General features: G+C 48.7%; 5 protein-coding genes across 5 annotated transcripts; 1 reads left to right on the forward strand and 4 right to left on the reverse strand.

Annotated features, from left to right (window-relative positions):
• Nucleotides 1-3465: 3465 nt before the first annotated feature.
• BJ212DRAFT_1299009 (uncharacterized protein) lies at nt 3466-4266 on the reverse strand (the record flags this gene model as incomplete). Its single annotated transcript, XM_041332776.1, has 2 exons — nt 3466-4182; nt 4234-4266. 2 exons carry the CDS (start codon nt 4264-4266, stop codon nt 3466-3468), a joined length of 750 nt encoding a protein of 249 aa, XP_041194249.1.
• Nucleotides 4267-4627: 361 nt separating this feature from the next.
• On the forward strand, nt 4628-6656 carry BJ212DRAFT_1349386 (uncharacterized protein). The gene is made up of 7 exons (XM_041335461.1): nt 4628-4899; nt 4959-5628; nt 5678-5797; nt 5844-5918; nt 5973-6117; nt 6175-6404; nt 6564-6656. The coding sequence occupies exons 1-6, from the start codon at nt 4783-4785 to the stop codon at nt 6332-6334; spliced, it is 1287 nt and encodes a 428-aa protein (XP_041194250.1). The 5' UTR covers nt 4628-4782; the 3' UTR covers nt 6335-6404; nt 6564-6656.
• A 612-nt stretch (nt 6657-7268) lies between these two features.
• On the reverse strand, nt 7269-8825 carry BJ212DRAFT_1480008 (uncharacterized protein; the record flags this gene model as incomplete). Its single annotated transcript, XM_041339987.1, has 6 exons — nt 7269-7758; nt 7808-7908; nt 7962-8112; nt 8163-8250; nt 8302-8355; nt 8408-8825. The coding sequence occupies 6 exons, from the start codon at nt 8823-8825 to the stop codon at nt 7269-7271; spliced, it is 1302 nt and encodes a 433-aa protein (XP_041194251.1).
• Nucleotides 8826-9977: 1152 nt separating this feature from the next.
• BJ212DRAFT_1349403 (P-loop containing nucleoside triphosphate hydrolase protein) lies at nt 9978-12155 on the reverse strand (the record flags this gene model as incomplete). The annotated part of the gene is made up of 6 exons (XM_041335462.1): nt 11969-12155; nt 11727-11910; nt 11219-11669; nt 10841-11160; nt 10724-10787; nt 9978-10668 (listed from the first exon to the last, which is right to left on the reverse strand). The coding sequence occupies exons 1-6, from the start codon at nt 12028-12030 to the stop codon at nt 9980-9982; spliced, it is 1770 nt and encodes a 589-aa protein (XP_041194252.1). The 5' UTR covers nt 12031-12155.
• Nucleotides 12156-12259: 104 nt separating this feature from the next.
• On the reverse strand, nt 12260-13173 carry BJ212DRAFT_1349411 (chorismate mutase). Its single transcript, XM_041335463.1, has 2 exons — nt 12621-13173; nt 12260-12561 (listed from the first exon to the last, which is right to left on the reverse strand). Exons 1-2 carry the CDS (start codon nt 12863-12865, stop codon nt 12336-12338), a joined length of 471 nt encoding a protein of 156 aa, XP_041194253.1. The 5' UTR covers nt 12866-13173; the 3' UTR covers nt 12260-12335.
• Between the last annotated feature and the right edge of the window lie 54 nt (nt 13174-13227).

Here is a 13227-nt window from a genome sequence, read left to right on the forward strand (position 1 = left end):
CCCCATCTAGCAAGGTCTTGGTGTGTGGCAGACAAAAAATGGTTACCTTGAAACCATTCCTATCCTCTTCTTGCTGCATGCAGTCCACTCTCACATGAATCTGGGGATTGTTGCGGAAGTTCTGGAGTGATGTGACTGTGAATTTGCCAGTTCGCGCGATGGTGAAGAAGGACGTGGTGAGACAGGCAAAGACTGCAGCATGCAGAGGGCGATCTAAGTCTAGGGTGGTGCGGATCGCACTGATGATGTCTGGGGTGAAGGCAGCTCGTTTGGGGCGTTTCGAGGCTGGTGGTGCAAGGCATTTGGCACCTTCTAAGGCCAGAGTGATCTCTCCTTGTTGGACTAACCAAGGTTGTCCATGAAGAAGGTGCCAAGCTTGGATCCTGTAGAAGTAGTTTGCTAGCATCTTCCCTGAGTACAATTCCATGCAGGACACGATGAAAGCTAGTAAGAGAATAGATGAGGCTGGGCATCGTTGTTCTTCTGGAATCTTACGCAAGTCACAGAAAACATGGAAAATGAGCAGTCCTGAGCCATAGGTCTCATGCATGCTTGCCACGTGTGAGTGGCTGATGACTGTTATGATCCTGTCCAGGTTGTCTTCTGAAATGCTAATGGGACATCCTGAGTTGTCGAGTCTGGATTGTGAAGCAGCTGGGACCCACAGGTGAAGCCTTTCACATGTTAGGCAGTGAGGGTGAAGTGCTGACATGAGAGGAGTAAGTGAGGAAGGATAGGGACGGGGTTGCGCATGCATGAGGGTCAAGGGGAGTGGGGTGGTTCCTGTGAAATGAGAGAGGTTAGTCCTGCCATGCGTCTCAATAGTGGATGAGTTCTTCTCCCCAGTTCCACCCCTCTGTCCCATCCACCTGCTCCCCATCAATTGGACTATGGCTGCTGACGGTGTTGTTGGGCGGTGGGGTGGATAAGTCTGCGTCAATGAGGAGGCTGGGTAAGTCTCCAGGGAGGATAACTGGCAGCAAGAGAAAACATCTAGTGGGGAACATGCCTCTGGAGGGACCATCTGTGGGATTCTTGGCACTGGGTACATACTCAAGATGGATTCCAACGAGGTTATCAAGTTGTTCGAGCCATTGGTGGATGTGTCTGAAGACAAGATTGGTTTCGCGGTTGTGACTCCAGCCCATCTTCCAACCAAGAACGATTCCCTGGTTGTCACAGAGCAGTCGAAAGTGAGAGGATGCATTGACATCACCATAGTTGTCCAGGATTGTGAGGAGGAGAAGTTCGACACCGACAGCTTCAGCCCAGCTGATGTCTCGTTGACCATTGAGAGTTCTCCACCTGGGGTGTAATGTCCAGGCCCACCAATGCCCATTGATAACAATTGTGATTCCAACAGATGAGCTTGTGTCTGAGAAGGTGTGCAGGTCGATGAGAGTTGGGGGTTGTGGGATGGAATGTCCAACAAAAGGTTGAGAGAGTCTCTGTTTCCACCAATTGAGATCTTCCTCAAGATGTTTGACTGCATGATGTGGCATGAATGGACTATTACCGCAGATTCTGAGCATGGTTTCCATAGCTGTGAGGTAGGCTCTTCCTGTGGGTACCACCAAGCAGGAGTGTAAGAGTTTCCCATACAGCCATTGAACGTTGAGGAGATCATGCATGATGTGGGAGTGCCATTCCATGATCGCTGCAAGGTACTTCATCTTCTTGGCCATTGATAGCTGGACCATGAGTTTCACCAAGTTCCACATAAGCCCCAGGTATAATACCACGAAGGTGAACACTGTGTCTTTGGTGAGTTCCCAAGGAAAACCCAGAGGGACAGATACACAGTTGATATCTGCAAAGCTGAAGTTGAACTGGGAGTTGTGAAGTGAGTGTGGGGAAGTGAGTGAGAGATCTCGTAGTGGGAAGGTGCAGTCCTCTGCATAGACATTGAAGGTGCTGTCTTCCTGCACAGTGCCTTTGAACCATAGTCTTCCTCCTGTCTGCAGTTGACCATTGGCTGCCAGCATCGTATGAGCATGCACTCGAAAGGCATTGTAGCTGTCCAAATACTCATGTTGCATGCGGAAGAACAAGTGGTCATCCACCCATTTAACCATGGGACCAAGCCCTTCTGCACGTAGAATATCAATACCTGTGTCAGCCATGTGTCCATAGATGCCAGCAGAAGGTCCCATACCGAAGGAAATGCAAGTATCCACACAGAAACCTCCCCCTGGTAACTGTGTAACCATGGCTGCCCATTGCGAATGATGCAGGGGAACTGTTCTGTATGCTTCTGCAATACCATGGGTGGCTGCTTGAGACCCCAGTGGTAGACTCCGTATGATGGTGCACACTGTGTCGAAGGTGCCCCATGTGCAAGGGAAGTCGTCCGAGTTGATGCTTGAGTTGATAGATGGGTTGGTGTACTCTGTTGATATGGCATGGGGGAATGAAAAATTTTGTATGATGCGGAACTTGCCAGGTTTCCCTGGTTTCAGAATGATGGAGATGGGAGAAGTCTGGAACAGGCCAAGTAGGGATAGTAGCTCTTGCTGGGAGAAAGGGCTGATGTAACACCCGGTGTTAAGTTCTCGGTTGAGAATAGTTTCAAATGCGCTAAGGAATATACTGGAAGAAGGGTTATTAGGTGGAGTCTGTATGGTGTGAATGCGGGGAATGTTGAGAACAAAGCCATGTTGGAGTCCTTGAGGCAGATTTGGATATTTGGCAAGAAGATTGAATGCGTGCAGTTTCATTTCCCAGATGTCGAACTTATATGGTGTGGTTGGATGCAATCGCCTGAGCTCGAGGGCAGTTCTGAGCTCTGTGGGTGGTAGCCAGGCAACCCGAGCAGATGTGTCTCTCATTGTGGGAGGAGCTGGAGCAACTGCCAACCCATTGCCAGTCAATGCATAATGGTTTGTCTGAGCTTCGCAGGAGTAATTGCTTGTTGTTGTGGGTGGCAACCATGGGGAAGGCGCTGTCCCAGAGTCATTCAGCAGTGCATTCAATGAAGCTGTGTGAGTTTCTCCCCAGGCAGGTGGCGCACACTGCTGGGGAGCGAGTGCTGTGTGCACTGCCTTGAAAACCCAAGTGGGTACCTGTTGAAATGCGAGTGTTGTGTGGGGCAGAGGACTTCTTTGTTGGGGATGCTGACCGTCTTTTGTGATTCAGGGAGACAGCGCTTAGAATGTCTTCCGCACGAGTTGGAAGAGGGTTCAACTGGCCCATTGCGAGAGCTTGAGTGTTGACTCTTTTGCTGCAATGGACCAAAGGCGAAGGCAAACACAACCACAACCACAACCACAACCACAGAAAGGCAGGTGAATGCAAGAACGAAGGGGAAGGCAAACGCAGAGTGACATGACCAATTGAGTAACAAGATGGGAGCGGATGAGTGAGCATGTGATGATAAAGAGCGTTGGTTAGAGGAGGGAAAGAAAAGATTGGTCAGTAAGGGTCAATGTAGGGACATTGATGCACTACATACCTTGAAGTCATTACTTAAATCTTGTTTGTTTTGGTCATCTCATCTCTATAGACTCTGTCCACCATGCATGTGATCACTGTCTCATTGATGATGGATATGTCCCAAGCGTTTGCTGGAATGGGAATCGCATTGTGCCAAGCCCGACGTTGTTCTTCCTGGAATAACATCAGACCTTTGTGCGCTGACTTGTCCCTCGAGTTCCAGTGCCTATGGATCATGATTGCTCCCCAGAAGCAGGCTAGCATTAGGACTCTTTGCTTGGGCCAACCCTTCTCTTCAAGAGAGTTGATCATGTGTGGGACTGCTTGTGTGAAGTCTACTGTGGTGAGATTGTGATCTGGTACTACACTGGTTGAGGGCCTCATGGCTGCCACGCTGACCCAAGCTGTGGACCTGTCTTCTCCCATGGTGGGCACCATTCCATCATTGTCCTTGGTGTGATAGTTGGTGAGAGTGTCGTCTAGCCCGTCATTGGTCCAGTAGTATATCTCTACATACAGACCTTTGTTGAGTTTCTGCATGGCAAAATCTGATACTAGTATCTCATCTTCTGCTGCTGTAGGGTGGGGACGTTCAGGGAGTACATGGTACTTGCTGCAGTTCTTCTTCTTTTCCTCAGCTAGCGCAATTTCTTCTTCAAGCCGAACAGCTTGGACTTGACGTTCTTCTTCTTCGGCCAAACGTTTCTGTTCAGTGCATAGGCATTCATCCTCAGCTACTTGTAGTTGCCACTGTGCACAGAGGGTGTCGTTAGTGGTTTCCTAGATGGCGTGGAGACCAACTGCCGCTTGGGCTTCTGTGGTGGTAGCTGTCATGAAAACAGTTCAACTGGCACGATACCTTTCATCCATGAAATCAGGGCACACATTAGTGCTGGGGTCACAGGGTAGTCTGTTCATTCGGTGAAATCGTCAGATTTTGTAAATGAGAAGTGGCTTCGGAAAGATGCTTTGAAATAGGTAGATCAGATGGACTTCCGAGCCGCAAGTACTATCGATGATATCGAGAATCGATAGGTGTAAAGAGAAGAAGGCATGAGTTACACTTTGCTCAAAACGGACATAGACCTTATTCTGACCACGTGCTCATTCTTCGTACTTAGTAAGAATGCAATACATGATGGTCAATTTGTGATGTATGTATGTGGCTATTAATCTATTATTTATTTGTTTTGTTCTTTTCTCAAAATGTCGCTACTGTCAACCTTTTTGCAAACAGCTGTAATCGATAACTTACTAACTTGAACGCACTGTTTAAGTTTGGAAACTTTGTGTGCCCTCGACGCTGTTCTACTCCTGTAATCACGTTTATATAATTCAGCCCTGTATATCATGACCCACAACTGCATTAACTGGGATGCCATACCACTACGTTTCCTGATGATATCGTATGCTAACAAAAAGATGCTGACACGGAAGGGTCCAGCATCCAAAGTTCGTGAGTTCAAAGTGCGTGTCATGTTAATCTCTCTTGTTGTGAGTTTTAAATCATTTTGTGGTCATATCAGTCCCTCCAATCCTTTGCGCACCGGAAATTTGCTATTGGAGACCGCCCACCCTCATCCCTGCGCTTCCGAACGACCTGCAATCTTAGCTCCATGCCTTGCAAAGACGACTCAGCCTTTGAGGTCGATGAAGAGGCATGGGAAGAAGAGGGCTTAATGGATCTTGTCTGCTGTCTGGAGGTGTACTTGGAGGAGGTCATACCCGGTCCATCCGGCGAAGAGACATTACAACTCGTTGAAGAGGAACATGAAGATGCTCGGACGCACAAGCAAGCCCGAGACTCTGACGAACAGGAAAATAGAGGGGGAGAACACAGTGATATAGCAGAGGTCAATAAAAATGTCGAGGAGGTCGAAGCACAGGACGAAGACGAGGCGGAGAAAGGGCAGGATAAAGAGGAGCAGGAGGAGGAAGAGGAAGAGCAGGAGGAGGACGAGCAGACGGAGGAGAGGGAGGAAAGTACTGTGTGGACTAGGCCATTCGGTCGCCGACGACGGGTCATTGTGTCTGATGAAGAAGATGGCCCAAAGGCGCTTGACCGTAGCTCAAGACTGGCTGCAGACTTGCAGCAGATACAGAAAGCTCCTGTCGTTGGTGACCCTCAGCCCTTGGCACCCAGTGCTCAGAACCGAACGATTGCTGGTCGTACACAAAACATGCCGCATGTCCCTGGTGAGTCACTCCCGTCTGCTGCACAGGTATGTGATAACGAAATATATAGACATAGAACAACCGATTAAGAAGGAAAACGAAACTCCTCCTGCGTATCGCGTACGAGTGTCGTCGGTCGCTGGAAGCTCCCAAGAAGGCCGATCCCTCTTCGGAGTACACGAACCACCAGGTAGTGCATCTCCTTTGTCATTTGATATCTTACACATCAACATTAGGCCGACCTATCAAACAAGAGCAAAATTCAAGTTCTGCAGAGCGGACGGTGTTTCAGCCTCAAGCGATTCAGGAATGTACGTTATTTGTACAATCATCCATCTCTGCCATGATTGCTCACACCGAACCAGCGCCTGAGCTTGCACACACCAAACTCGTCATTAGCATCCAGCACAAACCCTCCGCGCAGCATGCACAGTTCAGCACGAAGCCTCATACACGAATGGGCAAAGTTCTCACTGGTGCATGCAAGAGCTTCCGCTTGGACGTCAACGTGTCAGTGCCTTTGACGTTTGTGTTGGGCGTTCCTTGTCTCATACGTTCACTCTGCAGAGCGCAACTCTACTTAGTCGTGGTAACGCAAAGTGATCAGGGCTTGAAGGAGGAAGATTATTTCTTGTGCGACCGAAATGAGACAGTGGAAGCCGCTGTCGTGGGCGTGGAAGGGAGGGCAGAGTTCATGATTCGCATGCCTGAAGATCCTGCAACGTAGGATTGTAGAAAGCCAGTGCTGTGCAAGGAGTCTGTTCGTCTGCCTGACTCTTTCTAAGCACAAAATTGTAATTGGGTCTCACAGCAAATCATCTTGATACGCATATACTCACAACCGCAATATGCCTCTGATTCAGATACATTTTTATTACCGCAGGATCAGTACCACGCCTGGACCGTCGCAGTGTTAGTGATGGGGTTGGCCCGTGATACCCGACGAACCTCCGATTGGTCTCTTATCTCACTCGATCTATGAAAGCAAAGCAAAAATCAAGTCCAAGATATGAACGCTGATTAGCAGGACCGAGCTTGGCAGCACACAACACGCCTCGCGTTGTTCATCTCAAGTATGGTCCATGATTGTAGTCCCCGTACTCAGGCCATTCAAGCGGAAAGGTAAGGCATCGACTGCCTTCCTTCTTGAATGGTTCGAGTATGGCCCTGCTAGTCATTCTTTCTTGATAGTTCCATCCGTATTCCGTATCATGACCACGTTGACATTACAATAATAGTCTGGAATCCAAATAGATGACTGCAGAATGGCAAGAGCCGAGGATGTGGTCTACCAGGTGGGGATTTTGGTGTTATCATCAGCCTGCAACATGCATTAATGGTCTCACACCAGGTCGTCGTGGGCAAAGGGGAGTACTAGTGGTGTATGGTTGAGTAAGGCCTGACGTGTGAACAAGGCATTGTATTACGTGCCTACACTCTGTGTAAGGGTCTACACACTTGATGAATCCCTTCCGTATTTGACTGGCTGAGTGCACGTGCAGTCATCATTCTTCCAGTGGCTCGTGGCAATTGCGACGATTTTGTATACAATAACAGGGAAAATAGTCTCGTCGCAACAACAATCGCAGTCACAATCCATACCATCCAAGTTACACATTACTGACGTAGTACTTCAACGAAAGATACCGATATCGATTTGCCTACTTTTTCTTGGACTTGCCACCCCTCGAAGAACTTTGTCCGAAGAGACTCGATCCCGCACCCTGTCTTTCTTCTTCTTGGGGTTTGGCACCTCTCGAAGCACTTTGTCCGAAGATATTAACAGGCACTCCCGCTCCACTTTGTCCGAAGATATTAACAGGCACTCCCGCTCCACTTTGTCCGAAGACACTAACAGGCGCTGCCGCTCCGCTTTGTCCGAAGATACTAACAGGCGCTCCCACTCCACTCTGTCCGAAGGCTCCAGGTTGAGGTGACGGCTCCTTCTCTGTCGGCGAATTTGCAAGCGCAAGCGCTCGAGGATGGCACTGCAGCAGGAATTTTTGGTACAAATCAATGATAATATCTGCACCATGAGGTAACTGCGAATCAACAATCCTCCTGACCAGCGCCGGGATATTCTGGATAACAGGGACAGACGCGATGTGCTGGATTAGGACTTGTACCTGCATTTGCAAGATTGCAGGATACCTGATATCGCGTGAGCTTGGTAAACGGCCTACTCAAGGAAACGACCAACTTGGATGTAAATGAAGAGGAAAGCTCTTGGAGAATGTTTTCTGCGTTCAAACTATCGCGTATTGCACGGAAAGCTTGGTCACGAACACTATCGAGTCGAACCTGACCGTTGTGTATTAGGGTATCTGGGGAGCACAAGGCAAGTTTTCTCGAACCTTGCACCCTAAACGATACATGGACTTTGGTGAGCAAGGCCACAACGTGCTAGGGTTAGGGCCTTCCACATCAGCTCTGGGCTGTCCCTGAGACTTGAGTGGGGAAAAGACGATCTTGTTCGTGTACAGATAAAGCAGGAGCGCTTTCCACCTGACACATAAATCAAAGGCCTGCTACCATTATGATGATTTGTGACTTACGTCCTGAAAGCCGTGTCTCGAACCAGTATGTTCCGGCAGTTGACATCTGGTACCTTATGTTGAATTAGGGGAGAGGTGATAGGCGTTACTGCTTGTGGCGGGATAAGATCACGGACTATTGAGTCAACTTTGCACCTACCATCCGCCACGACAAGTAAATCATCGTCATTTTCATCTAATTCACTCGTGTTTCCTTGCAAGAGACATCAGAACTTGCGTCGCTAATCTTCTTTTGAATCACTTACCCTCGGGGGTGGCGGTTTCGCTCCTGACCGGCGTTTGACTAGCTTTTTCAACATCTTCATCTTCAAGATCACTGTCAGAAGCGTATCCATAATCATCAAATCCCATGCCATCCTCGAACGCCGAGTCATCATCAAAGTCGACAAACGTAGCGTCAGGTGGTCCCGTTCTCGACAATACTGTCAAACTCAGATCGTAAGCGAGCTCACCACCTTCACATGTAAAAAATAACTTGCGCTCAGCAAAAAAATCAGAGCGCGCAGTCAGGACAACATCATTGGCCGACAAAGCCTGCACTTGGGAGACTTTACGTGAATGTGCCGAACAGCCTGAAAATAAGTGGAACTTCGTATCAACAAGCCCTTGGCCAAGTATTGATTTCATCAGGAGCGCTTCAACGAGCGCTTGATGGTCCGACATCGTGAATACGGTACTGAAGAGTCATGGGCTCGATTCTACATGTGCAGGAAACTGATGGTTTTATACTCACTTTGGGCGTTAATGGATGTGTGTGCATGGTATGGCCACTTGCCTTCTGCGATACCTTCGAAGCCATGTGATGATATGATAAGGGGCCACGAGGATCTGTCCTTGCTCGATTAGGGACTAGGTAGATCCAAATGGCCAAGAATATCGATCACTTGTCTGTTGTTCCGACAGAAGCAATTTGTGATGGTATTCGCTTGTGGCGAGCGTCCACATCCATATATCACATTCAGACAATTGTGTACTAGCACCACGTATGAACAAGCAGGTCCTTGTGAAAACCTGACGGAACCTGATGTGCGAAGAATACCAAACACAAAGAGACACCCTCCGAGCAGGAACGACAGCCAGAATGCTCAACCTCCGCGCCCTCCTTAATAACCCGAAGCACGTACCCGTGGCACCTCTTCCGCTACATCGCAGAAACCAGAACTTCGGCGATGTCACCCCGCCGGAGCCAAAAGATTAGTAGACCCTACAGTTTTCAGCGCATGATTAGCAACCCTCGCCCACGCTCCTACAGAACCTCGCACAATCCACTCTAGCGTCACGTCTCGTGCCCTCGCGCATGCACAACCATCCTCAGATAGCTGCCAGACCAGCTCTCAATGCTTCGTACAGTGTACACTCCCCAGCGAAGGTACAAGTCAATAGACACTCATTTATTTACCCAACTCGATTACACTCGTTACCAGATAAAAGGATCTTTTAAAAAAACCTGACGGATGAGTGTTCAGAGTTATAGTGTTTCTTTCATCTTCATGCACGTGCGTGAGGGTACGCCACTGTGTAGGGGCCCAGCTTGGGTTGTTGAAAGCGTGCGTCCTTCCGTGTCCTTCCTAGAATCTGTGCAAGTCCGATGTTCTCCAAATCTAGCGTGCTGGCAGTGGGCACTGATCACTATGGAATAGATGACAACATAAACACGGGGAAAGACCAACCAGTGAGTACCATTGTGGGAAAAGGTCTAGTGGATGCGTCACGTTTGACAGCGACTGTCTAGCTGGTATATTTCACTATGCTAGTGGGGAATTTTACGGGTAACTCGAAGGTGGAGTGGTCTATCAAAGAATCGAGAAACAATACCTCTACAACTCTCGTCCTTCCCCATCATCCAATTTAAATCTTCTCAAACCATCCCGTACCATCCAAGGCACCTCCTCCTCCCAATGGCTAATAACCACCACTGCTTGGTCAGACCCAACACCGCCCTCACAAAGGTACCGCCTCGCAGCACGAACCATATTTTCATCCATACCACTCCAAACTTCATCCAACAAAACAAGTTGGGGGCGGCTCACAAGTGCCCGCATCAGTAGAACAATACTCTGTTCGCCTGGGGAGAGGTCCACGAAATCGCGTTTCGAAAATACTTCGTTCGGTGATAATAGCTCGTCGTCAGCGGCGGAACTGCTAGTTTCTGTCTCCCAGGAAGTCGGACCGAGGCCGTTGAGGACCTCGCGTACGCGTTTCACTCTCCATTGTCTGATTTCGTCGCTGAGTGCGCCTTCTAGACCCTGGCCGACGCCGTCCTTTCCACCAGGGACGAAACCGCCGTCAAATCCTGTGCCTACGACGTCGAACACACTAACGCCAGCGCGTCGCGGGTATGCATTCGCAAGCTCTGGCGAAACGACGCCAATGAGCGAACGTAAGAGCGGAGTAGGGATACGCTGCCGAGGTCGAGAGAATAGCTCGAGGTTCGAACCACCTCGCTGAGTGTAAGACTGGGGATGGTCGCCAGTCAGAAGCGAAATAAGGGTCGTTTTCCCGGAACCTGGTCGGAACTGGTCAGAGTTCTAAAGCTTCGGTTTCGTAGAATTTTGACACACCATTTGCGCCTTGAAGATGCCAGCGCTGGCCTTCGCGGATGGTCCAATTGATGTTTTTGAGCACCTAGATCAACACAGCGTCATTGACATTGAAACGATAAAGAACGATGTAGTTGCCTTGCGTGGGCCATATGACACGTTTACGTTCTGCATGTCGACTACAGGCTTTCCATGATCAAGGCCAAGCTGCAGATGTAACTGAGTGGTGCTTGCCATTCTATGCTCAGCTTCCTTTGCGTGATGATCCGCGTGCTTGGACATGATCTCATCTCTTACACCTGTCATGATAGTTTCGCCCGTCACCAGAGCAATGTGTGAAATCCAGTCAGGAACAGGATCCTGCATCCGGAGACCCATGATAATGCGTGGACTGCGAGACTCATGCAGTGACCGGAGAACATTCAACAAAATTGGGCGGGTATTGACGTCAAGGCCAGCTGGATAGAGTACAGCAATTACACTCTGCACTCGTCAAATTTAAGTCCAATGACTCACTCAAAGGTTCGTCGAGTACGAGGAGTTCCGGTTCAGACAAAATAGCCTTCACAATGCGTGCTCGACGCGTCTGGCCATTCGATAAAGCTATCAAAGGCAAATCCAATAGAGAGGAAAGACCAAGTCTCGAAGTCAAGTCCTCAAAAATGCCCTTCTTCACTTCGTCCTGCGCAATTTCAACAGAAGTTTTCACCTTTCCACCTTTTGGCTGAATGTTCAGAAAGTCGTACTCTCCAAACATACTTTCCCGAAGGGTGATACGGTCTTCTTCTCTGACTGCGCCGTATCGAGAAGTGTAGTCATAGAAGGCACCACCTGCTGCGCGGGGACGATGCGCGAATGATACAAGAGCCACGCAGGTGTTTGGGTCGCGAGGAGGGTTTGAGAGGAATGGAAATAGTCCACCGGGTAAGGGCGGAGGGGGAGTTATGCGTAGGTGACCTAGGAGTGTCTAAAACGCAGTATGAATTTGTCGATGTAAACACTTTGGAATATTAGTATGACGCACCTGCAAAAGGGCTGTCTTTTGCTTCGAGCCTGTCCCTATCACAGCCCAGCTTTCACCCTCGTCGATAGTCCATTCAACATCACGGAAGACCGGCGCCGCGAAGTTTGGATCGCCAAAGCGATAAATGTTGGACCGTGAAATTTGGACGATAGATTTGGTATCTGCTGCGCGATCGCTGTAAAGTCTAGCGATTCCAAACACCACGTCAGAAGGAGGAATGAGAATATAAACTTACAACTCACCTCGACTTGAATGCTCTTTTTGTTGCAAATCCAATTGCCTTTTGGCTCCTGCCTGCGAACATTTCTCACTAGAAATCAACAAGAGAAACAGGAACGCGTATAAATTACAGGTCAGTAGAGGACGTTGCGAAGGCCCAGGGCCAGCACTGAGCAGACTGTTATGCACAAGGTCGGACGTGACTCAGATATGTAACAAACATTTTATGTTGATACTACGGTACATTGAGCTCAACATGATCGGAACTACCAAAATTAGAACTTCGACCCCACGATATCTTAGATGCTCAATTGCGCTCTAGTCCGCTGACTTGAGCAATGTTTGTGCGACACTCTTGGGACAATCGTGGGTGTTGAACTTTTTGAAGTATCAGGAACAGATAACTTCTGAAATAGGGGTAGTGCTCACTATGCATTCCTCAAAGAGTACACTGGAATTTATGATGCCCTCATACACTATCTCGGCGACAATCTGCGGCAAATGGACCGATGGAGCAGCATCAACAGCACCCTGTATCACCTGCTGATTCCGAGACGGGTCATTGACATCTGCGAGTGTGGACTTGAAGCGGGTTGCTTCTCTGACGTACGAGGCTCTGCAGGTGCACGAATCTCAGTGATATGAAGAATCTTTTAAAGCTCTTTTAGACTGCACCTTGTTGACAATAGTTTCACTAGCTGTGCATCAATGGTGTCCAAATTCTCTCGTATTTCATCCAGCGAAGAACAACATGTTGTGCCATTTGCGTAATGTATTGTTGGTTCGCCCCATGGTACAGTACGGTTGGCAGTGGAGGGTGGTATGGAAGGGAGAGGGACGAAATAACATTTGTCAGAAAGGTCCGAGGAGGACGCCACGACGAGGCCGACGATTTGAAGACCAACAAGAAAACCTAACATCTTGGCTGCCCTTGGGCTTTTGAAATGAACTGTAGCTACGGTCGTTCAGGTTGGAGTTTTATAACTTCCTGCAAATCGGCTATACGAAATTCGGACATGCTGAACCTGTTCTTACCTATTATGAATTAGTATCTCTGGTGCCAGCAGTTCAAGGTATATTGTACGTTGACGTGGCGTGTGGCTACATAGTGGTTTGGCTGGTGTTTCTACTAAACTCATCTTGCCATGGCATTTTCTGGGTTCCCTCTGGAGGGTAGTGGCTTTCCGGATTCGAAAACAATTGAATTTCTTTCTTGGCTGTCTTGGCGATACGTTCCGAAGGTGATTCGACATTACATAATATGAAAATCAGATGGCGGTCG

This window comes from Suillus subaureus (assembly GCF_016647635.1).
Source record: "Suillus subaureus strain MN1 chromosome Unknown BJ212scaffold_12, whole genome shotgun sequence".
In the NCBI taxonomy this organism is placed as follows: Eukaryota; Fungi; Basidiomycota; class Agaricomycetes; order Boletales; family Suillaceae; genus Suillus; species Suillus subaureus.

What these genes read in the sequence shown, in the direction of transcription:
- BJ212DRAFT_1349386 (XM_041335461.1), top strand. Translation starts at nt 4,783, where the DNA reads ATGACCCACAACTGCATTAACTGGGATGCCATACCACTACGTTTCCTG. An exon ending in CGGAGTACACGAACCACCAG is followed by an intron (nt 5,798 to 5,843) that starts GTAGTGCATCTC and finishes CATCAACATTAG; the next exon opens with GCCGACCTATCAAACAAGAG. An exon ending in TTCCGCTTGGACGTCAACGT is followed by an intron (nt 6,118 to 6,174) that starts GTCAGTGCCTTT and finishes TTCACTCTGCAG; the next exon opens with AGCGCAACTCTACTTAGTCG.
- BJ212DRAFT_1349411 (XM_041335463.1), bottom strand. Translation starts at nt 12,865, where the DNA reads ATGTTAGGTTTTCTTGTTGGTCTTCAAATCGTCGGCCTCGTCGTGGCG. An exon ending in GTGAAACTATTGTCAACAAG is followed by an intron (nt 12,562 to 12,620) that starts GTGCAGTCTAAA and finishes GTGCACCTGCAG; the next exon opens with AGCCTCGTACGTCAGAGAAG.